The 24,794-nt window shown below is 46.3% G+C and overlaps 1 protein-coding gene across 3 annotated transcripts in view; it reads right to left on the bottom strand.

The window, feature by feature from the left end:
- The window catches only part of CDKAL1 (CDK5 regulatory subunit associated protein 1 like 1), a 633,148-nt gene that overhangs the window by 7,859 nt on the left and 600,495 nt on the right, over positions 1-24,794 (bottom strand). For all 3 annotated transcript variants that reach the window (XM_044259756.1, XM_044259746.1, XM_044259765.1), the window contains 2 exons: positions 24,693-24,776; positions 21,365-21,529 (listed from right to left, as the gene is read on the bottom strand). In XM_044259756.1, the coding sequence (XP_044115691.1) occupies positions 21,365-21,529; positions 24,693-24,776 (249 nt within the window). The remainder of the gene's footprint in view (positions 1-21,364; positions 21,530-24,692; positions 24,777-24,794) is intronic.

Genomic DNA, 24,794 nt, shown 5'->3' with positions numbered 1-24,794 from the left:
CTTAAAAAAAAAAAAAAGGAAACAGAAGGACTGTCTCCTGAACATTTCCACATACAACTATGGCAGACCTCTATACAGTCAGAAGCAACATTCATGAATAGGAAATACTGCAGCATTTCTATGATGCAATTTACACAAAAAGTGCTTTTAGGTGAGGTGATGATAAATAAGAATGCTAACGTAAAAGTTTATGTACACACACAGACACACAGATTAGAGAAAAACAGTACGGCCAATAATTCTGGGAAGTAAACAAAAGGCTCAAACCTTCCCTAAACTTCTTAAACATTATTACCAAAGGTTATTAATTCTTGAAATTCAAGATGCACTTCCCTCTCTCACACTGTGATATGCCTATGGGAAATGTTATTGCTTGCTAAAACTATGGGAAATGTTATTGCTTGCTAAAACTAAGGAAACACCAACGCTCAAACTTACACATTTTAAGAAATCGAACTCCACTTAGAAATGCCTTTTTCAAAACAGAAATTTGAAACGAGGCAGGATAGGACCTTTGTTTGATCGAAAAGATCCCTGCGTGTACCCAGTTACAGCAAACGAAGGACAACTGAGAAAGTGTTCACTTTGATCAACACGGGCTATTCCTCCCACCGCCAAAAATCTCACTGTTTCCTTGATTATCTCTAAACATTCTTGCTAATTCTTAAAGTATCCTACTAATTTTCAAAAGTACAGTTTATCAAATCCTACTGCAGTAATAAATCTGTTAAAGCAGAACCAAGTAGCTACACTGAAAACAAAACCAAACAAAAACCACTTTGATGTTCAGGAAGTCTACGGATCAGACTTCAACCAGGTGGAGATACATGAAGACTTCAGAAAAGAGAAGTCGGTCCGGCTAGATGGTAACGACAGTCCATCTTGAGTTCCGCTCCGTGAACAGCTGCCCGTGCACGGCTGGGATGAGGCAAGGGAGCCCTATACACCTGAGCACACGGGGTGCACGGAGGCCAAGTGGGACCCGTGCTGGGGCTGGGAGCACCCGGGTTCTGGGCTCTAATCCCACCTCCAACTTGGGAGCTGGGAGAAATGATTTAGCCTCTCTGTTTCCACATAAAATCGCCTAAGAAATGGAGCTACTGTTAGTATTTCCACATCACAGGGTGTTAGGAGGATCAAGTGAGCTAGGCATGTTAAGTGTTTTGAGCACATGAAACTCCAGGTTAACACATTCCGTGGTGTTCTGCGGTCCTAATGGAATTGGCAAACTGTCTCAGATACTCTTTTTGTGAAATCAGAGTCACTATTTTATTTGCTTCTCAAATATAGCTAATTGATCTAGGCTATTCCTGTCCCTTCCCCATTATCAGGGGACACACGGTATATGACGAATGGGCACAGGTTCCAAATTCTGGCAGGGCAGACACTGAATCCAGGGTCAGACATGTGGCGCTGTGTGACCTTGGGCACGTGGTTTAAAGCCCTGAAGCCTAGTTACCTTTTCTACAAAGCAGAGATATCAATATCTACCATAAGAGGATGTCGAGAGGGTTTGGAGTGATCTGCCCAGTGCCCAGGTTGGATGCCTGGAACGCAGAAAGTCCACACGAAGGGCTATTACATGCCAGGAGCGTGACCTGGAACACGGGGACAGCCAGAGTTCCCCACAGCACCTGTCCCCAGCACGGAGACAAAGATGTCCTGTCCTGGGTACTCCCCTCCCGCGCTAACCTGTGACGGAGAAGCTATGTCTCCTTCCTCGGAGTGAGCCCTCTAGACCGGCTCTTAACTACAACCATCTCATACGTGCAGGGAAACTTGAACTCCACAATTTACGAAGAGGGGTTCACCGGCCACATGTTCCAGGGGCTCATTTTTATATCTGCTTTTTCCTTTGATATTTAGTTTTGTTGTAACTTTTTTTTTCCCCCAAGGAAACTAAAAAGGAAAGGGGTCCCTCTCGATCCCACAAAGGTTTTATGTTCTGTGTCCTGTCTGAACCAGCCAGTTTCCCTCCGCCCTCTGTCTGCCCCCTGCTTCCTCTTGTGGTTGTTTTCCCAGGGCTCAGTCAGACAGGACCTCCTGTAGGAAAAACTCTCTCAACCAGCACCAGCCCCCCATGAGTGAGGTGTTTCCCCTCCGTGGGGCTGGGCATCCTGCTGGCCGGCCAAGTCATGGTACTTGTCAGCGGTAGTAAATGTCCCGTCTGCTCCCGCGTGATCCCATGCGCGCTGGAGACGAGCCCCGCCAGCACGTGTCCCGGGCCCCGTACCTTGGGGTGCTGGCTGTAAGGATATCTGCCTTTCTATCTGCTCCTTAGTACTACAGATACACATTTTATACAGGGATATAAACTGCCGTTTACCTATCCTAGGATTTCTTATTAGACTGTGGGCTAGATGGAACAGAGGGTCAACCACCATCTATACCACACTGTGTAACAATAAAATAGCACTAACGGGGAAAAACTTGCCAGCAGAGAAGTAACACGGTACACTGGTTTTCTATTGCTACTTCAGTAAATTGCCACAAACCTCAGGTTTTAATACAAATCCATTAGCCTGCAATTCTGGAGGTTGGAAATTAAAAAAATCAAGGTGCTGCCAGAGCTGCATTCTTTCTGGCAGTTCTGGGGAGAATTGGCCTCCTTGCTCTTTATCTGGTTTCCAGAGGCTGCCTATATCCGTTGGCTTGGGCCCTTTTCTCTCCAGTTTCAAATCCAGTAGTACAGGCTTTTCAGTGAGGATCCTTGTGATTCACACTGGGTCCATGGGGATAACCCGGGATAATTTCTCCATCTCGGCCTTTGATTGTTGTGTGTACGTGTGTGTGTGCGCACGTGCACTTGTGTGTGCCCATGTGCACGCGTGCTTGTGAGTGTCTGTGCGTGCGCACGTTGCCGCTCCTGGCATATGCGACTTCCCCGTGTTCTCACTGTCCCACCAGAAGATGTGCTCAGTTCAGGCAGAGCTAAACCAGCTACAAGAGAGAATGTGCTCCGACAGACCCAGTGTTCTCCATGTTACAGGGAAAAGGGGTGCCGGGCAGCTCCGGGGGGATGTGCCGCTGGCTGGCCAGGAATCCTCCTTGTGGAAGAAGACGGGGCCTCCAGGCTCAGCCTCTGCTCACGCAGACCTGCTAAGCCACCGTGTTTGTCCTGCTCATGGCTTTTTCAGCCAAAAGAGACAAGGGCCTGAAGGAGGTGGTCAATGAGTGTTCTCTGAAGAGGTATTAGTTCTTCTGTGTGTTCCTTTCCATTCTATATTTATATTTTTGTACAGGTGCAAACATCTTGCCCAAGCTGGCTGGGCTTGGCCTTCCAGGGGAAAGTCATGGTGCTCAGAGGCCTCTCCTGCAGTTCCTCCCTCAGGAATATTTATAACTTGCAATGCATGAAATGGCCACAGCACCAGAAGCCTAATGATCCAGGAGGACAGGTGGACCACAGCCTCTATATAAAAACACTAAGGAGACGAGAGGTCTTCAGGCACTAGTCACCACGTGCCCGACACTGTTCTAAGTGCTCTAATGTGCAAATTCATTCCCCCCAAGTGCCCAGGGAGGCTGTTAACCTAATCCCAACCTGCCCAACTGACGGGGAACGGCTATGCGCGGTGAAGCCCAAGAGAGGCTTGGCTTCGGTCCTGCGAAGTTCGGCCTTGGTGCTAACATAGCAGAGGCCCATTTCTAACGCCACACAGAGAAGTGAGAAAACCCAGGGCACGGCACGCCAAATGGTGATCGGGCTCGAGATTCCTTCCAAGCCGACTTTACCCACTTTACCTGTCACTGCACCTCACAGACGCAATGGTGCTGTTTTGTGCTTCTCTGCAGAAGGCCATTCTAGGAAAGCCAGGTCAGGTCCCACGCCCTGCGGGGTCGCTGCACCCCACCTGTCCTGCAGTTGTGAGCCATGCTGACACTCTGTAAACGGGACCTGGAGGGGGCACAGTGTGGCATTTTCTCTGACAACACACACACACACACACACACACACACACACACACATACACACTCTCACTTGGTCTGTTCACATTAGAACATGTTGCAAAATGCGTTTTAATGAGGAACAGTTGGTCTGGTTCTGCTCAACCAGAAGATATCCCTGGAAGAGAGTCGCCACCTGTCTTCCCATCTTGCCGTGCGGCGTTTAAATGAGTTCTGCTGTCCCCGACCCCTGTAGGTGTTGCCAGGTCCACGTGCCAGCAGCCTTCCTCAGACTGACAGACACCCTTGTCCCCGTGCTTTGGGTCCTCACGAGCTACGAGGACATACAGGGGAGTGAGGGTGCCAAGCTACCCTTCTCACTACTTTTCCCGACAATTCCTCAAACTGGGAACATCGTAATATCGTATAATTAGGAGCGCCCGATTATCTCTGAACCAAAGATCTTAGTAGTTTCTAGTTCTTGAAGTCTCTGCGGAGAATGTTCTATGCATCGTCCATCAGCCGTGTCGGTACACTGGCATGTAACGAGCTCCACAAATTAACCCTGGAACCAGTTACACCTTTTCATCTATTTGGGGAGGATATTTACAGGATAAAACATCTGCCACAGAGTTACATGCTGAGAGCACAGACCTGTCAGCCTTTCCGTACCACTTTTGGGCACTGCTATTCTAAATTCGACATTATTTGTATGTAATTTCCCCCCACAACCTCTCAGCTCAAATGTGTAGTTGCTATCAGGTCATTAACATTGCAAAGAAAGAAAAATTTAAATCAGAACATACCCGCACATGCGAAACCACTATGATCGTGTTTTAAGTCTTGTTTTGGTGACAGCAGAGTAAATATAAGGCTTTGCTAATAAGGCCAAAAATAAATTATTAAACTATCTGTCATATGATCAAATGCATTTCGGATTATATTCTGAATAATTCTACCTTCACATTCACCAAAGGAAGAGCTCACATGTGCATCTGCCTGGTCTAGGCGACCCTCTCTTTCAGGACGTCCAACCCTCTGACTTGAACCGAGCCCCAGTGGAAGAAAGAGATACTCACACCAAAAATCAAAGCTCCGCTTCGACGCATCACCTAGTGATTATTTTCTGTGAGATCATGATTTGCCCAACTCAAGAGATCCAAAAACAACTCTTAAGCTCTGAACATCGTTTAATGGGTTCAAAATATTACGTGTAAATTTTTCTCATGGCTCCAAAACATTGTTAGGGATGGAAGGGGAAGCTACTGGGAATGAAGACAAAGCTGTCTGATAGCTCACAGCTCAAGAGAAATTAGAGTTTAGCATCACCTTCTTGTTTTTTTTCCTTTTTTCAACTGAGCCTGCACATATGGCCTATGCAGAAAAGCTATCAACACCAAATATGTGATCAATGTAAGGAAATTATGTTAAAATATACATTCTGCAGCGCAGTATGTTATCAGAAAAGACCCTCAAAATCTCCTGACTCTGTAGAGTCTGCTTTAAATACAAAACCATCTTCATATCTGAAAGTTATCTCTATTGTGATTGCATTTTAATTCCCAAAATACATACTTAAGGAAGCACCTCTTAATGTAAGTATCTTAACGTAAACTGTTGCCTCAGACTCCAATAATCTGGAATGAACACTGGTGGTTCCAGCCTTTGTAAGGCCTCCTCAACCCTCTAGTTGTAGGCTTCTACCTGAATTCTGTCATCCTTTTTTGAAGTTCCTAATCTTTTTTTATCTTGACACCGTCTGTCCATTCACATGCCTGACTCTGGCCTAGTTCCTGGCTTGTTACATTTACCAAATAAATGCGTGGGCTGCAGGGTAGAAGAAGGGGATCTAGAATTAATAACACAGCATAAAATCTTTGCCCATAGTGGGACGTTGTCATTTGTCTATACATAACCTCCTTAGTTCTACAAAAAACAAGGGGCTGTGGGCTTTGCTTGAAGGGTGTGTTATTAGAAGTCTGGCATCTTAGCTGGGGATGCATTTATTTTTACTTCTTATCCACTGTTATTTAAATTTTCTTCTTCCAAGAGAAGGCACATAGAGAAGACTTTCTTAATAGCCCCACTTAAAACCCAAGCTATTTCTTTACTATATCAAAATATGGGAATTAGGGGCACCTGGGTGGCTCAGTGGGTTAAGCCTCTACCTTTGGCTCAGGTCGTGATCCCGGGGTCCTGGGATTGAGCTCCATGTTGGGCTCTCTGCTTAGTGGGGAGCCTGCTTCACCCCTCTTTCTCTCTTCTGACTGCCTCTCTGCCTACTTGTGATCTCTGTCAAATAAATAAATAAGACCTTTTTTAAAAAATATGGAAATTACTGCAGAATGTATACGTGGGTCTCTCTTTCATTAACTCAACGTTAGCCATGGAGGTAAACGCAAGTACACACATGCATATGCATACACAAGGGACTGGACATAAAGAGGGAACCAAAAGGCTCCCTGAGAACTGCAAAGTTGGTCCTCACCATGTTCCTGATGATGGCGGGAGTCTAACTCCTTGAAACACTGGCTGGAAGCCCACATCTGCACATGCTAACGTTGCCCACAGGTGAGGACAAAGCTGAAGAAAGGAAAGGTGAACTGGGTCCAGATGCTTTCCTGATGATGAAGTCTTTTTGATAATCTCTTAAGCTCCAACTGAAACCACCCTCGTCCCATGAAGTGTATACAGAAAGCTGTGAACTAGGATGTCGACAAACGGAACAAGCAGGTGTTATGAAAGTTAATCTTTAAGCAAGCAATTCAACTCAACATAATTACTCCCAAGGATTTCTTCCCACTAGGTAACCATGAGAGTGTGCTGGCAGATGTTTGTGCTTTAAATGAAAAAGAAGTCATGTGTGATGTTAACCGCGATTACCCTGCAACCCTTCCATTCTGTTCTGAGCATCATTTTCAGTGACACTGGCAACACGGTTCTAGCATCATTGAGCTCCATGAACTGCATACCATGAATAAAGGAGATGGCAGGTGCTTTGCTCTGTCCGAAGAATCTCATAAATGATGAGCTAACATGTAAGATGTTTTCTATTTGAATATGGATGGGTTTCAAGAAGTAAAAAATAAACGACCCTACCACATGTTACTGAAAATAACAGAGATTAATACAAGGAGATTAAGTTGTCTGTATTACTGTAGAAGTGTGGTGGGCAACCTCCAAGATGGCTTCCAGTGACCTCCGCCTTCCGGTATTCACATCCTGGTGTAACAACTTCCCTCTCTTCCTGACTATGAGCTGATTGGCTTTGCTTCTAATTAAGAACACTCAACATAAATGATGGGATGCCACTTCTGAAATTTGGTCACCAAAAAAATGTGGCTTCCCTGTTTCTAACTCTCTCTGCTTGCTTGCTCTGAGGAAAGCCAGCTGCCACATGGTGAGGTGTCCTATGCCAAAGCCCACAGGAGAAGGGACTGACAAAGGCCTCTGACCAACGGCCACGAAGGACCAAGATCTCAATCACACACCCCGTGGGAACTGGTACCCCACCATCCCCAAACAAGTGAACTCAAGAGACCTTTCAGGTAAGATGACACTCCTGGTCAACACCCTGACTGCCGCCTCCTGACAGACACCTGGCCAGAGGCACCCTAGCTACGCTGTGCCCAGAGTTCTGACCCACAGACGCTTTGAGATAAAGAATGTTTTTTGTTTCACGCTGCTAAATTTTGAGGCCATTGGTTACACAGCTTTGTTACACAGCAATGGACAACTAATATAAAAAGATGTCAGGTAAAGGGCTGGAAACCGATTCACATATATGTTGAAACGTGATTTTTATAACAGAGGCATTTCGGGCCACTAGGAAAGATGGCCTTTCAATAAAATTTTCTGGAACAATTCATTATACACACATAAAACAATGAAATTTGATCCCTACCCACCATCCTTAAAAAGTAATTCCAGGTACATTGATTATTTACCTGGGAAAGGCAGAACTGGAAAAATTTTAGGTAATATGGGCAGAAAAACCTTTCTAACCCACAAGGCAGGGAAACCATTCTAAAAATCACAAAAATACACGAAGTTCTAAGGCACCAATGAGAGGGTAAAACACAAGTCATGAACGGAGAGAAGACACGTGCTTCACATACAACTGACTGTAGACTGTTATAGTGTGAAGAAATTCTAAAAATCCAAAAGGTATCAACTCAACAGAAGAAAATGGGCAACAGACTTACACAGACTCTTTAGCAGAGATGAGGTCTAAATAAATATCTCAAAGGAATCCAACAAATGTATATGCATATGCCGACCTCATTTGTAATTAGAGAGACCCAAGTTAAAAACACAATGAGACACCAAGTCACAGACGCTGGGCTGTCCAAAGGCAAAGCCACCCAACAGCTGAGATTAGCTGGCTTGCTCTAAGGTTTGTGGTTGCATCATGAGGCATTTAGGGTGGTGATAGTTAACTGATACATAAGGTAGCCAGATATTTGGTCCTGCAATCGTTTTTGGTAAGGGACAGCCATCCATCTATCCATCTACGCATCCATCCATCCATCCATCCTTCTCTCTCTCTCTCTCTCTCTCCATCTCCAACACAAATACACTCATTTATTCACTCAGCAGACATTTCCTAAGGATTCGCTCTGCCATGCCAGGCACTAGACATTAAAGAGAAAGAAAGGAATGAGGGGCACCTGGGTGGCTCAGTGGTTAAGCCGCTGCCTTCGGCTCGGGTCATGATCTTGGGGTCCTGGGATCGAGTCCCGCATTGGGCTCTCTGCTCAGCAGGAAGCCTGCTTCCCTCTCTCTCTCTCTGCCTGCCTCTCTGCCTACTTGTGATCTCTGTCAAATGAATAAATAAAATCTTTTTTAAAAAATGAAAGGAATGAAGCAAAATATCCCCGCACTTATGGTTGGCTTTTCCATTTTAGTCACTGGAGGCAAAGAAACACAGAAGTGTATGCTGTGTCTTACAGGGAGATTTTCCACAGAGGAAAATGGAGTAAGGATGGGGGAGGGGTTCTAGGTTGTGCTAGGGGTGGCTGTTTTATAGGGACCTACTCAGGAAGGACTCACTGATAAGGCGGAATTTCAGCAGATGAATGAAGGAGATGACAGATGTGTCCCACAGGCATCTGAGAGAGGCAGGTTCCAAGCAGAGGGACTGGCTGGGAGTGACGCTGGTGTGTTCACACTCGAGGAGAGGCACAGAGACCAGTGTGGCTGGTCCAGCACACTCAAGGGCTAGAAAGGTCAATGATGATGTCAGAGGGACAATGGCGGGGCCCACGTACTAGGCTTTACAGGCCGGGACTTTTGTTTCCGCTGTGAGCATGAGGAAACTCGACATGAAAAAAACATTTTATTATGGTAAGATATATATAACATAAAATTCACTGTTTTAATCATTCTCAAGTGCACAATTCAGTGGCATTAATTATACTCGCCACGTTGTACAGCCATCATCACTATTCCTCAAACTTTCTCATCATCCCAGAGACTCTGTAACCAGTAAGAAATAGCTCCCCAGCTCTACCTCTAGCCCCGGATAATCTCTAATCTACTTTCTGCTTCTGTAAAATTTGCCTATTCTAGATCTTTCACGTGAGTAGAAACATATGATAGTTCTCCTTTTGTGCCTGGCTTATTTCACTTAGCAGAATGTTTTCAAGGTTCACATGGTGGTACGTGTCAGAAATTCGTTTCTTCTTATGGAGGAGTCCAATTCCATTGTATGTATATATGACATTTTGCGGATCCATTCATTTGCTGATTGACACTTGGGTTCTTTCCCCTTTGTGATTATCGTGAATAACGCTGCTGCGAATACTGATGTACCACTACCGGCTCAAGTGGCTGCTTTCAGTTTTTGGGTACATATGCTGGGTCATATGGAATCCTTGATGGTTTGAAACATAAGGGAGACACGATCTGATTTATATAGAGGGTAGAGACAGGGAGACCAATTAGGCAGATTGTGTTTATTTTCAGATAATATAGTACAACACAGAAGAGGAAATTACCTCCTACAAGAATATCTACAAGAAACAGATCTGTCGCAAATAACACTATCTAGTACCATCGATGTTCGGTGATTGTTCAGAACGGACCTCATCTGAAGGGATCCGAGAAAAGGAACAGCTACTCAAAGTCATTGAAAAGGGGGAACTTAAATCATGATCATGATTATTTACTTTAGGCAACTGGACTTTACAAATGCTCTTGCTGGCGATCCACGTACCTGAAAAAACAATGACCAAGTCCTCTTCTCATGGTATGTATGTGATTCGCACAAAACATAACCCATGCCCATGGACCCAATACCATTCGCACCCTGATTATTTGGGCCCAGAGAAATCACTGCTATCACCACGGGCCCAACTTCACACCACTGATCTGTTCCTATGTGTCAGGTAATACTCTGTTGAGTGCTTCCCACGCATCATCTCATTCGTCAAAACCACCCTGTCAGACAGATTCTATCACCCCCATTTTATGCAAGAGGAAACACACCAGAGAGGGTAAGTGATCAGCTGAGGACCACACAGTTAATAAGGAACAGAGCCAGAAGTCCAAATCCACAGAAGACAACTCCACAGCTTTTGTGCTTAAAACCTACTCTATCTTTCAGAACAGATGTGTGCAAGAGAGAAGCCTTGGGAGCCAGGAGTTTCTGGAAGGAAAATGCTAACCCTGATAAAGTATGTCTGACGTGGTTCTTTGCTTTTGTGGTCCTGTCTCAAGCAGGGGCAAATCTGGAGGGCACTGCATCCCGGTTTTTTTTTGTTTTTTTTTTTTTTTAAGATTTTATTTCTTTGATAGAGATCAAAAGTAGGCAGAGAGGCAAGCAGAGAGAGAGGAATGGAAGCAGGTTCCCTGCTAAGCAGAAAGCCCAATGCGGGTGCTGGGATCGAGCCCTGAGCCAGAGGCAGAGGCTTTAGCCCACTGAGCCCTACTGCATCCCATTTTTGTACGTGGACGTCCTACCAGATAACTGCTGACTTGATATACGGCTTGAATATTTGTGTTTCTCAATAATTTTATAGAATTGCACTGGGGAGACAGAGGGGTAGGAGAAAACTAATTTCTCCAAAACCCTTTACATTTAAAATGCTGTAAACTACGTTAGAAAACAGAAATATCCATAGTTCTATTATTTGAGGCACATCTCAAAGTTAGTCTTCTGAGCATGACGGGAGAAACAGGCTGTCAGATTCATCTTTAGGAAAAAAAAGGGAAGAAAACGCAAATTTATGGTTAGAAGGATCCCAGCTCTAAAGTACTCATCCTTACAGTTTCTACAAAAAGAACTTAAATTTGCAAGATTATTATCAACTTAAAAATGGGCTTTTGCAATGTGCTTATCAAGACGTCGAATGACTTCCAAGAACAGGTTCTGTAGCTCGACTATAATTTTACTTTTTTAGTCCTTGAAGAATATACTAATATCCCAAGTTGAAGTCATAGATTTATTCTCAACTTCCCTGCCTGTGGTGGAGAAACTCTCCATTCCATCCTGCATGTCACCGAGAGCCAAGTTCATTCAACAAACATGTGCCGAGTGCCAGCTAGGAGCCAGCCGCTGTGCTGGACCTGAGGGCTGGTGGTGAGCAAGACAGACAGGGTGGCCCAGTGCTCCTCAGTTTTTCCTCCCACAGATGATTTTCACAGTTCTGCTGGTGCTCAAAGATTTTCCAACCGGCCATGGCAGGCACTTCGAACGTTTGCCTGTATCTTCTCCCTACTTATTCATAAATATGTATTTCCCAAACCCTTGAAGTAGGTGGGGCCACACGAATATTCTGGTCAATTGTCGTGAACAGAAATGTCATCAGCCACTCCGGTGCTGAGGGATGGAAGAGCCTGGCTCTCCAGCAAACTCTGCTTGCCATCAGCCTGGGTCCCTGAGGGACTGTGTGGAACAGAGTGTCCCTCATTCCCAACGGCCCCTCACGAGGTTCTCGATGTGTGGCAGTGTATGCAGGACGAAGCCCGAGGTTTTGGAGTTTATGTGTTACTGTAGCAAAGCCCAACTTCTGTCTCGTGCTATTTGCCTCCAAAACCCAGAGGTCTCCCCCTTCCCAGGAGACATCATTTCCCACCGCCTCCCACCTGCCCGCATCTGTGTACAGATGCCCACAGAAGGCCAGCTGCATTCCTGTGTTTTCTGTCCCTTGACTTGTGTTCCTTTCACACTGAGAGAATCTCCTTCTTCACTTGCTGCCTTGGTCCCTTCTGCCCTCCAAGTCCAGTTCTAAGCCCAGCACATCCATGACAACCCCTGCAAGGGAAACTGTTCCAACAGCCTCTTCACACCACTGGGTCTCCATGTGGAGGATTCTTATCACTACAGACTCTGGGGACCATCTCCCTTTCTCCTTCATCCCTGGACGCAGGCTTGAGAGGCAGGTTCCACACCCAGAGGCCATGCCGGGAGGGACGGACTGTGGAGTGGGCTCCATGAGGAGGCGGATGGGCGAGGGGAACTCTGCCGTTGAGGTACAGGGTGGGGCCAGGGAAGACTTCTTACTGGCACCTTCTGTGTGGTTCTGGGTGTTGTCGTTCCAGCAGCATCTACGTGCCAGCCTCTCTCACGACTCTGTGAACTGTATCCCCCTTTCTGTTTAAACTAGATGAACATTTTTCTGTTGTCTGCAAAGAACCCTGACCCACACATCCCCCAATACCTCCAACCTTGAGAGGCTTCCCACCTTCCAATTTCTTATTGAGCACTTGCTATATTACATATTTTGTTTCAAACATACATATCTCCTCTTCCCCGTTAGACTTTCCTCTCCCTGAGGGCAAGGACCACGTCCTAGACTTCTGCATCCCAAGCAGCACTTAGCAAAGTACCGGGTCCACTTTGGAAATTGACGGGATGGCCGCGTGATTCATCTTCTGAACCAGAACATGGTGGGGAGTAAAGAGAGGGGTACCATGATCAGTTACATCAGGACAACAGGTATAAAGCAAGACTGTCCCAGGCAAACTGAGATACGGCCATGCCATGCTAGCTGATGGAGGAAGCGAGAGCATCAAAGTGCAGTTCAGGACACATGAGTTCAAACCATCACAACAGATACTCCTCTCTTGGAGTCTCCCTCCCTCCAGTTGGTGGGGACAAGAGACTGGGCCTAGCTGACCTTTCATGTTCGGGTGTTGCCGAGATACCACTTTGGTTTTCCTAAGAAAGCGTTTTCTATTTGGTGCTTTTATGATGAAGAATACCTTTTGTTCTTAATGAATTCATTCTAGACTTGGTAAAAATCACCCATAAAACTTTCACCCCCAGAGCCATTATGTTACCCAGGGCAGCTGGTGTACGTACATAAGACCCCCTCCCTGGCCTACCAGGGTCCCTGTGGAAGAAGAGTATTACCAGAACCACACCCAGACTAAAACCTCCTCAAAGGCCAGGATGCTGTTTGTTATTTGTATCGCCAACATGTGGGCCCATGCCTCAATAACATTAAAGTCGGTAAACGCTGAAACCCACCATAAGACGCCAGGCATCAGGCACATGGCACATGTGTGAACAATCCAGTGTCAGGGGGCCTAGTCTCTTTCCTTCCTTGCTCTGGGCGTCTGCCCCTGCCTCTGACCGCAAGCTCACTGTGCCTTCTCCTCCCTCCAGAGTCCGGGTCCAGAGGGAGGGGCAGCGCCCGCCCCAGTCCTCCCTCTGATGCCTCTTGGTGAGCGAGCATAGCAGTGCTCCTGTGTTCAGCTGCCGTGGCCAAGGCTACAGGAATACAGTGAGGGAACACGGGTAAAAAGGCAGCATCGGTAAACTTCATGCCACACGCACAGGAGAGGGTCACTGACTGGGAGCCATTATTGCTATGAAGGCACAATTCTTTCCGTGACGCACACAGTTCCCCTCCCCGTGCCCCAGCACCAGGCCTCGGGAGGAAGAAATTATCGCCAGTGGTTGCACCAGTGGTGAAGCGAGAGGCATGAGAGCAGACCGCTGAGCAGTGGGGACGCTCTGACGGCGCTCTGGGTGGTGACCAAAGAGGTACACGAAGGCACAGCGGGCACCCCGAGCGCGTCCTGAGCTGACATAATCACAACGATGAGTTCAGCTGTAATGCCAATAAAGTACACAGCTCAGCAGCACGGAATAGAATCCATGTATCGGGACCGCGACCCCCAACCAGATCCGAACGGGCGGGCAGAAGACACGGATGGGTGCGGCATGAACGAAATAGACTTAATAGCCAGTGTACTGTGTCTTCACGGTGGGTGACACCAATTTAACATATGGGCGATGAAGAAGTCAATCTTATATCAAGTTTAAAAAGAAAAAGAAAAAAAAAGAGGAATGAGAAAAACCACGTGGGGTTGGAGCCAATATCTCAGGGCTGGAAGGAAAATAGGAAGGAACACACCCTCATTTGCTTCTAACACGGTTAGCTGATCTGTTTGAAATTAGATCCACTTTCAACTGTTTTAACTTAATTATTAAGCCATTTCTTAACCTCGTGAACACAGTTTTCATGTGCTTTCAAATCTGGCCCTGAACTAATAGACCCTTTCACTTCAGTGGTTTTGGAAATGAATGTTAGATGGAGAGGAAAGCAGTTTTACGGTGCTTTTGTAAGGGTCAGAGCTCTGAAAATATAGTATGGTTTGTACATAAAACTCAGTCCACCTGAATATCCTGCTGGCCCTTTGGGAATGAAGGCAAACCGTGCCACCCTTTAAAACTCCTGCTTCCTTTCCACGGGCAGTCGGCTGTGCTGGTGCTGAGCCATCTAACTGCTCAAGCGAATCCATTACTGGGATCAAAGTCTCAACGGATGAGAAACAGGTGGCAGCCAGGAACCCTGGCAACCTTCCCATTGCATCTGAGAAACGGAATGGTGGGTCCAGCTCTCCGTTCTAGAACAGTCGCCATTAGAAAGACACATAAAGAGAAAGAAACGTCCGTCAGGACGAATACCCGAGCTCTGAAATTGCTGTGGGGTCGCTTTCTGCTCATCGGTTTTTCTCATTATGTGGAGGGGCTGCCAAGTTCGTCTCTTTTCATCCGCCATTTTGTAGGAAATCAACAGCTGATGATTGCAACTATCTTTGTTGCTGTTGTTAGGATTTATTTGAGAGAGAGAGAGCACTCCCAGGGCGGGGGGACAGAGGGAAAGGGAGAGAGAGTCTTAAGCAGACTCCACACAGAGCACAGAGCCTGATGAGGGGCCCAATCTCTCAACCCTGAGATCATGACCTGAGCCGAAACCAAGAGTTGGACGCTCAACTGACTGTGCCACCTGGGTGTCCCAATGACAACTTTTGAAATGATCAAAGGTTGGGCAATTTCTACCTTCTCTGCGTCACTGTGTGGAATGTATCACAAATTAATAATGATAATATTAAGAGGGGCCTATCTTTATTGACTGTTAAGCCATTTCCCCATAGTCCCATGAAGCAGGTACTATTATCCATGTTTGTGGAGGAGAGAGAGGAGGTGGAGAGAAGAAGAGTTTACCCAAGGTCATACTCCTTGTAGGTGGTGGAACAAAGATTCAGACACAAGTGTTCAGAATCCAGCATCAGTGTTCTTAACTGCTGTACAGTACTACAGAGTGAAAGCCAACGGAAGCAAAGTACCTTTTAAAAAAACATTGACGTAAAATTAAAAAAAAATTAAGACCCAGGAAATCACTGATTTTTAAAAGCACACTTACTGAATCCTTTTATCAAATATTAATGCACCTGTGATACACCAGGCATTCTGTTCACATTATCTAATTTAATCCTCTGTGGCTCGATTGTGTCCATTTTACAAATGAAGAAACTGTGATTCAAGGAAGTTGTACAGGAGCAGAGACGCATGTAATTCCCATCTGAACCCAAACACGAGAGACTGCAAATCTCGAGCTTCTTTCACAAATCACCACCCCCCACCCTGCCACCACCTGTTTCTTATTTAAAGCAATCCTTTCCTACTAGGAATAAACTCAAAAAGAGAAAAACTTTGCAATAAAACTCACTACTTAAGTCTGGAATCAGAGAGAATTTTCTTCCGATTCAGGCATGAAATGGCTCTGACTTCTTAAGTATTGATCTCAGAGATGGTAGGATCCAAGTAATTTGTTAGAAGATGGGCCACAAGAGAGGAAAGAGCACCAGGAGTAAAACTAGTTAGCTTTGATCAAGCAGGGGTAGTTGTTCATATTCTCCTGTCTTCCTAACACCGGCTGGTAACGCGAACACCACTTTCCACAGAACACAGAAAAGACGGTCAATACCGTCCGTTTTCTCCTCATTTTTTTCTCTGCATCCGGCACAAGCCCAAGTGGTATGCAGAAGACAACTAAAGCCGTGAAGTCATCGCTAAGACTCTTGCAACTCCAAAGGGAAAGCTGGTATGAGCCTGGGCTGAAAAACCCGGGCCTGACCTCACACCCTTCAGGACGGCCACTACCGAAACTCCAGAAAACACTACATGTTGGTGAGGAGAGTCCCCTAACCTCTCCTAACCTCTGACCGGTCTGCTGTCTCTCTGGCTACCTAAATACTTTGAGGTAATCCCTCCTCTCTCTTCTTTGACCGAGAAGACGCTGGGTTTCGTACAGGGTAATAGTATTCAACTTAGACACAAGAACAACACAGACTCTCATGTATTTTGCCGAAGAGTCCAACAAAAATCATTGTAAACATCCATTGAATTTTCATATACTGCTAGGCAGTAACTGTCAAGATACACTGTGAAAAACAGCAAAAGTGTCTACAATTTATCTAGGACGGAGGTGGCAAAAAACATGTACATGTATTTGTTTATATTGTTAAAGCAAACCCTTGGAAGAATAAGCCAAAAACGAAAGCAAACAAAATTCCTTAAATAGGTAAGAGAAGAAACAGGGTGGAGAAGACAGAAGGTGAACTTCTAGAACATACTTCCGTCGATTTGATTTTGCTCAATATTTTACATGATCTTGAAACAAAACTAAATTTTTTCAATTCCCCCCAAATTTGAAAATAAAGTGGAACAACTGTTCCTAGCAGAGTCGTCACTGGCTGGTACCGCCGTACAGAGAGGAATGATTTCGGCTCACTTGAAAACCACCCTCTGCCCGTACAGCCCTCGAGGGAAATAGCCAGCAACGAAAACACCTGTAAAACCACCTCCCACCACCGCCACCTCAACTCCGCTCCGCGCTCAGGAGTCACACTGTAGGTGAGGGCGTTACTATGGTCATTCGTGGACAGTTACGGGAGTAGCACAGGACACGGCCCGTGAGTACTTATGCGAGGTGACCAGGACCTGGGATTTTCAGCGTGGAAGACAAGAAGTTACACATGTTAAAGGTGGGTGACGGGTGTGTGACATGTATTGTGCTTGAAATCTGCTACAGTACAAATTTTCCATAACTGAGTTAAAACAAAACTCCTCCTCAATCCCCGTCTTTGGTGACGGCTCTTCGGTAATTTTTCATATTATCAGGTGGTCCCGGATCTTGTGCAGTAGGCGCTATTTCCCCACGGGTTTTCTTCAGGTGGCACGACTAGAAGGCACGGCAATTTTCTGAGGAAGCTTCAACTGTGTAAAATGATCATCGCACTGAACAGGTTACGTTACGACACACTTGGGCTCTACGAGGGAGTGTGGCAAAAATATCACCGCTCTTCAACACCTTAAAACTTGTGCTTTTTCTCAGGGTCCCCATGCCTCTGGCCCTTCCCCCTAAGTATCCCCTCCCCACAGGCAGGTGACGTTTGCATGTCCCCACAATCATTTCTACAACCCACTTCAGAAGAATTATTAATACGCAGATGAGACAGTCTTCACCATCCAGGGGGATGCGGTCCCGCGCTTTCTGAAGTTCCAAGTGTGGAAATGTGGCCTTATTACATTACAATATTAAAACTGCTTTTATAAATAGCAAACACTCTTTCCCACTTGAGAATCATTTTCTTAGAAGAGCGGTTTTCAAACTTGAGCAGGCACCAGTATTACCCAGAGAGCTTATTAAGAAAACAGGTTACTGGGCCTTGCTCTCAGAGTTTCTGATTCAGGTCCAGTTTGAAGCCTGAGAATTTGCCTTTTTAACAAGTTCCCAGATTTGCCGATGCTGCAAGTCTGGAGACCACACTTGAGAATTATGATCCAAGAAAATCTATGAAAACGCATGTGTCCCTTCCTTCCTCCTAAGAACAAAGCCCCCTGATACTTTCCATATAAAAGTTCATGATCTCCCCTTTCTTTGATTTATATCTGTCCTTTGAATTCCATGATGCCTTCCCCTGTTTAATTATTATATAACCTTTTTTTGAAATTAATTATCCTTAAAATGATACTCAGAAATGTTCCCTGTTAGCTTATAGGTAGCTGTTTGCTTCCGTATTCCTTAAAAACATTCAGGCAGTTTTGCTTCTTTCCTATCACCCTCTCTTTCTAATTCTCTATTCCTTTAACCAAACTGAGAGGAAAGATGGGAATAATCACGAAAGATGTTACCATATGCTCTTTCCTAGCATATAATTTCATAGAGGACAGTAAACTTTGACTTTATTATTGCTCGCCTTTTCTATCCTGTTGTGGGTGCTCACTTATAACCTGAAAATAAAAAGGCCTGATATTTATTAATATTTATAGAATTCAACGCCCTGCCACAGGGTAGGCAGTCAATCCATTTTTGTCAAACAGAATATTTCAATCACAGAATCCCGGAGACAACTGAGGTCCAGGGAACCTAAGTGATATACAAAAGGTCACAAAGTCTGTTACCACAAATGCCAGAATGCTATCATCTGGATCCAACAATGCCCACCCAGGCTGCGTCCCTTCCCCCAGTCTGTTCTACCTCTCACTAGTTTTATCAGAAGACGCCAACAGGACCTAAAGGGGGACAAAATAACTCTCAAGGAGCATCGGGCTAAATACTTAGAGAATAATCATAAAATTCTCAATGAGGATAAATGCATTTACTTTGGCCAATAATTACTTAATACAATATTTTGCTTTAGATGCTTTGACCTTTCCAGATGTCTTTACAAAGTGTACAAGGGGAGGTCGCCGTTCTAGACAAACTAAGGAAAAGCCTACAATATGCAGAAACACATTCCGATGGGATGGGTCCTCTGGTCCTAAACAGACGATGGTATATAGAAATCCACTCCCCTCGCTTACCCCTAGACAGCGTGTACTGCATGATGAGGGCTAAAACAACGAAACACAACGACAATGATTAGTACCAGGTCATCTTCAGGGTATTCTCTTTCTAGATGCAACTAGATTTATGGGAAAGGGGAAACGACCCTTTGGAAGCTGATCGCTATGTCCCAGGAACAGTATCAGGTGGCTTACAGACACTACCAAAGGGACTCCTTTCAATGACCCTACGAGCAAGACGTTAGTCTTCCCATTGAAATGAAGACCAAAGGAAGTCTGGCAGTTGCATAGTTAGGGGAAACTGGCAAGTCCAGATGCAAACTCAGGTCTGTCGGACCCAAAGGTCATGCTTCATCCATGAGGAAGTATGCTGGTTCTGTCATTCAAGAGTTCCAGAACCTTTACCGGTGCTCAAAGAGCTCAACGAGTCTGAGACGTGATCACAACCTCTACCCACTTCTCTGCTCTATAAAAGTGGGACAAGCTGTTCTCCTCCTGCTTAATTTATTTTGGCTTGTGTCATCAGCAAAAACATTTCTAACATCAGTGACTGAAGAAGGCTTTTTGACCCCGAGCCTGGCGTTATCTTTAAAAGCTGACAAGTAATGAAGTGTAAGGCCACGCTCAGTACTGACATACAGGAAGTCACAAACGGTGATGGAAGCCTGGCCTGATTTTCCCTCGAAAGTCCTAACCCTTTGGCTTCATGCGTGTGGCCTTGCCCCTTCCTAGAAACCGAGGAGGGCCAACACACAAGGGACTTTCCCTCATCTCACCCAGGATCTGGAATAGTCCCATGCAGAGAAGGTCTGTTGGTAGAACAGATGACAATGCGTTTTCCAGGCTGGAGGGAGGGAGGAAGGGGGACAAGAGGAGGCTGCCCCCCAAATTTAACCGGCGCTGCCCTTGTAGCAGGTACCACGACAGTCCAGGAACTAACAAAAGGGTATTGCTTTTCTTTGTTGAGGATAATGTTTCAAAACATTATCCTTTTCAATAGACCTACATCGAAGGAATTAAACAATCATTTGCCCACCACTGCCATTTGCTGTGAAATCCTTTTCACTGTGGCTATTTAAAGTCAACCTTGTAATACATACTCTGTAGAAAAACAAACAAACAACAACAACAACAAGCCCACTTCCTTTAAAAATCCCTCAAGGATTAGCTAATGCATCAGAAGCCAAATCTTTACGCAAGAGAATTTAAATTCTGGATTCTAGTGTTCCTTCCTGGTCATCCATCCCAAACCCAAAGGACTTTTTTTTTTTTGAAGCAACAGCAACTGTTAATGGCTATGCTTCTCAAGTACTAGAGCTCACTCCTGGCTGAGCGGGACGACACACGGTTGGCAGGGCCCCGGCGTGTGTACCGGGAGCCTGTGTCACTCCATTTATCAGTCCGATGGCCGTGCACGCGGATTCTTCACGTGCACCTGTCAGGCTCACGAGAGGCGTCACTCGTGTCTGGACATCAGAGTCCATCACCACAGTGAGTGAGAGCACAGAAAACAGGACCCTCTTTGTTGCTACGCTCGATGCTTAATTAACATGCCCTGGCAGTTTATTTTGAGGGGAAAGATAATACATACATTCAAACAATCGTGGAACTCGATGGCCAGATAAATACCGCTTCTCATTTTTCCGTGCGCAAAGTCATGGCTGCACACTTTTTTGTGGAGTGCTTAACAATTGTGTTGGAGAAAGGACATCAAATGATGCTTAGAAATGTGATACACATTTTCATTTCACACCCCATCAGCTTTTACAACTGTAGCTCAATGAAATGTAAGAGGGAGACTGGCAAACAGCCAGATTTGCACCAAGGTATAAAAGAGGGGTCAGGTTACTTTTTTATAGAAAGGGAAAAAAATTGTTTAATTTTCACTCCACATGATTAAAGCAGATATTCAACAAACAGCCTGGAGAAAGGCGCTCACACCACACACACCGACACGCGCTAGTGCCTGTTTAACTGCAGGCTTTTACTGTATTATCAACAGCTTCGTAAAGCAAGAAAACCTTTCTCTCATCACCCCCTTCCACTCAGAGACGCAGAGACCTCTTCCTGTCTTCCTGACACAGAGACGCCCTGGATCAGATGATCTTCTGCGTTCCATCTTTCACCTGAAAATAATGCCTTTTGCCCTCCACGGCTGGCCTAGAAGTAGGAAGGGCTCATTCCCTCTGCAGGCGGAGCAGCAAAGCTAAAGGCATCAGCAAAACTGCATCTTTCTAATTCAGAGTTCAGTCTGTCAGGAAGGATTAAAGCCTCATGCATACATAAAGAGGGAACTAGAAATGATAACAGAAACACGGTCTGGAATCTCTGTGCTTCTGCAGCTGCTGTTTTACCAGCAAGGTAGAGAGAAAAGCGTCTTTTACTCACCTCCGTTAAACCTGAGACTTGTCCCTTTGCTAATGGTTTGCTGATGGATGGCGTGTATACTTTGGCGTCTGATACTGGCTGCCCTTTCATGAAGTGTTTCCCTGATTCGTAAATGTCCACTTCGATCATTTTCCCCATGAATGTGGGGTTCTTTGGCACTAAGACCTTTAAAGAAAAATTCAGAAGGCTTAATTTTAACAAAATAAACTTGCCATTTTAGAGCACCGTTTTAGATTTATAGGATGACTGCAAAGGAAGCAGAGGAGTCCCGGATACCTCAGACCCCTATTTTCCTATTATGAACATCCTACCACGAGTACGGTACGTTTGTCCCAGTGAGTGAACCCACACTGACGTAGGACTATCCACCGCAGTCCATCCTTCATTCGGATATCCCTGGTTGCCTCCTCACATCTTCTCTCTGTCCTGAGACCCCATCCCGAGCAGGCTCCATCTTCCAGCTGCTCAAGGATCTGGAGATCCTGTAGGCGAGGGAGGCGCGTGTGGGAGGAGCCACGGGCTGGAGACAATGCGCCTTCCTCGGGATGCCTGCTGTCCTCAGGCATGTGGCAGGCAGACCCGGGAGAGCCCCCAGCAATCAAGCCGGTCCTTTTGGACAGGCCTTTGATATGCTGCTCTCCGCTGTCCCATGCAATGAGGAAAACTGAGACAACACTGATGAAAGCCTTATGCTTTCCATACCTGCCAAGTCAGCTGTCAGAATCATGGTTTAAATAGACACTTCAGATAAAGGCCCGCGTGTTTGTGCGTGCATGAGTGTGTGTGTGTGTGTGCATGAGAGAGCGAGCGTGGGTGTGTGATCTGAGGGGCAGGGAGCAGAAGAGCATTTAAAAGCGCCCTTTTTAATGGCCCACATGTTGGTGTTGGAGTTCAGTGACTCCTCTGACGACCAGCCCCCGTTCCGGTCTCTCGCTCTGTCCTGGGACAGGCACGTTGGTTCCTTCTACCTCCACAGACAATCGGCAGTTCTGAAGGCTCCTTTGGCTAGTTCACAAGGAACTGTCAGACGGTCTCTCTCTGCTCAAGATCTCTGACGGAAGCACTTGTTTACCTCGAGCAAACGTTCCCCTCCTTGGGGACTCGGAGGAGGTTTGCGCGCGGCGTGTCTCCCTCGCGTTTCTGTGTCGGGGCCTCAGCCGCTCGCCAGGCTTTCAAGTCAGGATCCAAAACAAACAGACTCATTCCAACCTAGTAATACCGTCATTTCTAGATACCATCTCCACTTCTGGAGCTCATCTCATTTAGAAAAATCATTCCTCTGACATCTTTGATACGCTTCGCTGTAGAGACAGACACGCTGGAGGCGAGCCAGGGTTCCACAGCCGACTTCTCTGGGAGGCGAAGCGGGATCTGGGTCTTTCTGGGTTTGATTCTTTTTATGACCACTGAGTCCACGGCCCCATCAAAGGAGAGGAAAAAGGTCACCTGGGCGCTGAATTACTCACAGCAAGCACGGGAACTCAAAGAGCTTTAGTATCAGAATATGAAAACCCCTTTAAATCGGTTTTTATAAAACAAGAAAATCTCTAGAGTAAACTGTCCCTGGGAGATGTGGTACTATTCTGGGGAGAAATAACTCTCCTTGATCTGCTGCCTTGATCTGAATGAAGGGCTCAGTGTTTTTTTCCCCCTCCAGTTGTAATAATTGGAAAAAGCCCGGCTGCTTTAAATTGGAGGAAACAGCTAATGAGGCATGCCATTGCCTTTAAAATGAAGGGGAAAAAAGTTTCCTGCTGAGACAGAAACCCAGATGGCAGAGAAAAGAGAGGGAAGAGGCGACCAAAATACAATCGAGTTCCTCCCCAGGGCCAAGCAGGTTGGCCTGAATAGGAAAATGGCTCTTGGGAGCCAACTAATGAGATGGAAAATGGGGAAGAAACTCGGCTCCGGCATCAAGTGCTGGGAACTCTTCCTCCGCTGTCGTTTCTGCTGGGTATGGAACAGGGCACGTTTAGTCTGGGCTTGGAGAAGTTCCTCCCACGTTTCCTGAGAACTCAGGGCCCACTTTGGGGTTATTCCCTGGGAAGCATCAGCAGGGGAGGTCTCTCTGGCTACGGCTTCCCTGCTTTCTGACACGGGCAAGGGGTTTCCCTTGCTCTCCCCTTCCCTGACTCGCCCACACTAGCCCGAAGAGGTTTCCCGCACTCTAATTTCAGCCACGACCCATAGAGGAAAAAAAATTCACTTCTTATTTAACGAGAAAGGAACAAAAAGTAGGAAAACACATTTGGTATTAAGAAAAGTTAATAGTCGGACGCTGGGTGGCTCAGTCGGTTAAGTGTCTGCTTTTGGCTCAGGTCATGGTCCCAGGGTTCTGGGATCAAGTTCTCCCATCAGGCTCCCGGCTCAGTGGGGAGTCTGTTCCTCCCCCTCCTGGTGCTCTCTCTCAAATAAATAAAATCTCAAACAAAACAAAACAAAGCAAAAAACCATTAAGAGAGTCCAGGAGTGACACACGAAATCCCTATGCCCATGGAGAGTCTCCTGTCGAGTAGGGGAGAGCCCCTCTCTTCCTGGGCCTTTTCCAGGGTCACGGCCCCTGAGGGAGGCACCTGTATTCTTCAGTTGCTTCTGAGCCACTGCCCATCTTGGGGGAGTGGAATCCTAAATGTTGGGAGAGAAGCTGGGCGGGCCGGCAGTGTGGTGAGCTGGTCCAGTTTACAAGGGGGGGCAAGGCTGCTGGCCAGTGGGCAGGCTCGGCCCGTGAAGACGATGCTCTCGGTGAAGCTGGTTTGATCCTCATGCTGGTCTCCAGAGCTGGCCCCGTGAGCTGAATCCACAGAATGGACTCTTTCCCCTTGGCCCCCAGCATTCTTACCAAGGTGGAAGTTAAAACAACAACAACAACAACAAAAATCCTACAACTAAACAGAACTGAAGAAACAACCGACCGACTGACCACCTGAGCGAGCGCCGGGGCTGGGGCTGGGGGAGGAAATCCCTGCCCTTCCCCGCCGAAGTGGCAGACATCCTTCCTGTTCCCTGGACAGAGCCTTCCCCTCTCCTCTGCCAGGCTGTGGGAATTCCAGCAGCGAGGACTACCCGTTCTTGCCTCCTAAAGCCTACGGCTGGTCCCGGCAAAGACGACTAAAGACAAAAACACACTTACTCCTTTGCAGAGGCATTCTGTGGACAAAACCACAGAGATAAGGCCCTGTTCGTCGAGCCGACCCGATGCTCTAAAATCCCCTTGCTGTGACAGACTCTACAACCCTCCCCTCCTTTCCGTTCCTTTTGCTTAAGCTGATTTGCTTCACAGCCCTCTCTTACTCCGGAGAAAGCATCAGGCCTCGGAAGTATCTCTCACCTGCTCGTAGAATCGATTGTGGGCAACGTAAAACTTGGAATCAAAAGACTCTTCGGTCACTAACACTTGTTGTCTTTCGCCAATCTGTGGAGAGAAGGGGAG

This window comes from Neovison vison, chromosome 1, assembly GCF_020171115.1.
Source record: "Neovison vison isolate M4711 chromosome 1, ASM_NN_V1, whole genome shotgun sequence".
NCBI classification, from domain to species: Eukaryota; Metazoa; Chordata; class Mammalia; order Carnivora; family Mustelidae; genus Neogale; species Neogale vison.
The sequence above is the reverse complement of the archived record's forward strand: the minus strand, read 5'-3'. Positions and strand labels throughout refer to the sequence as shown.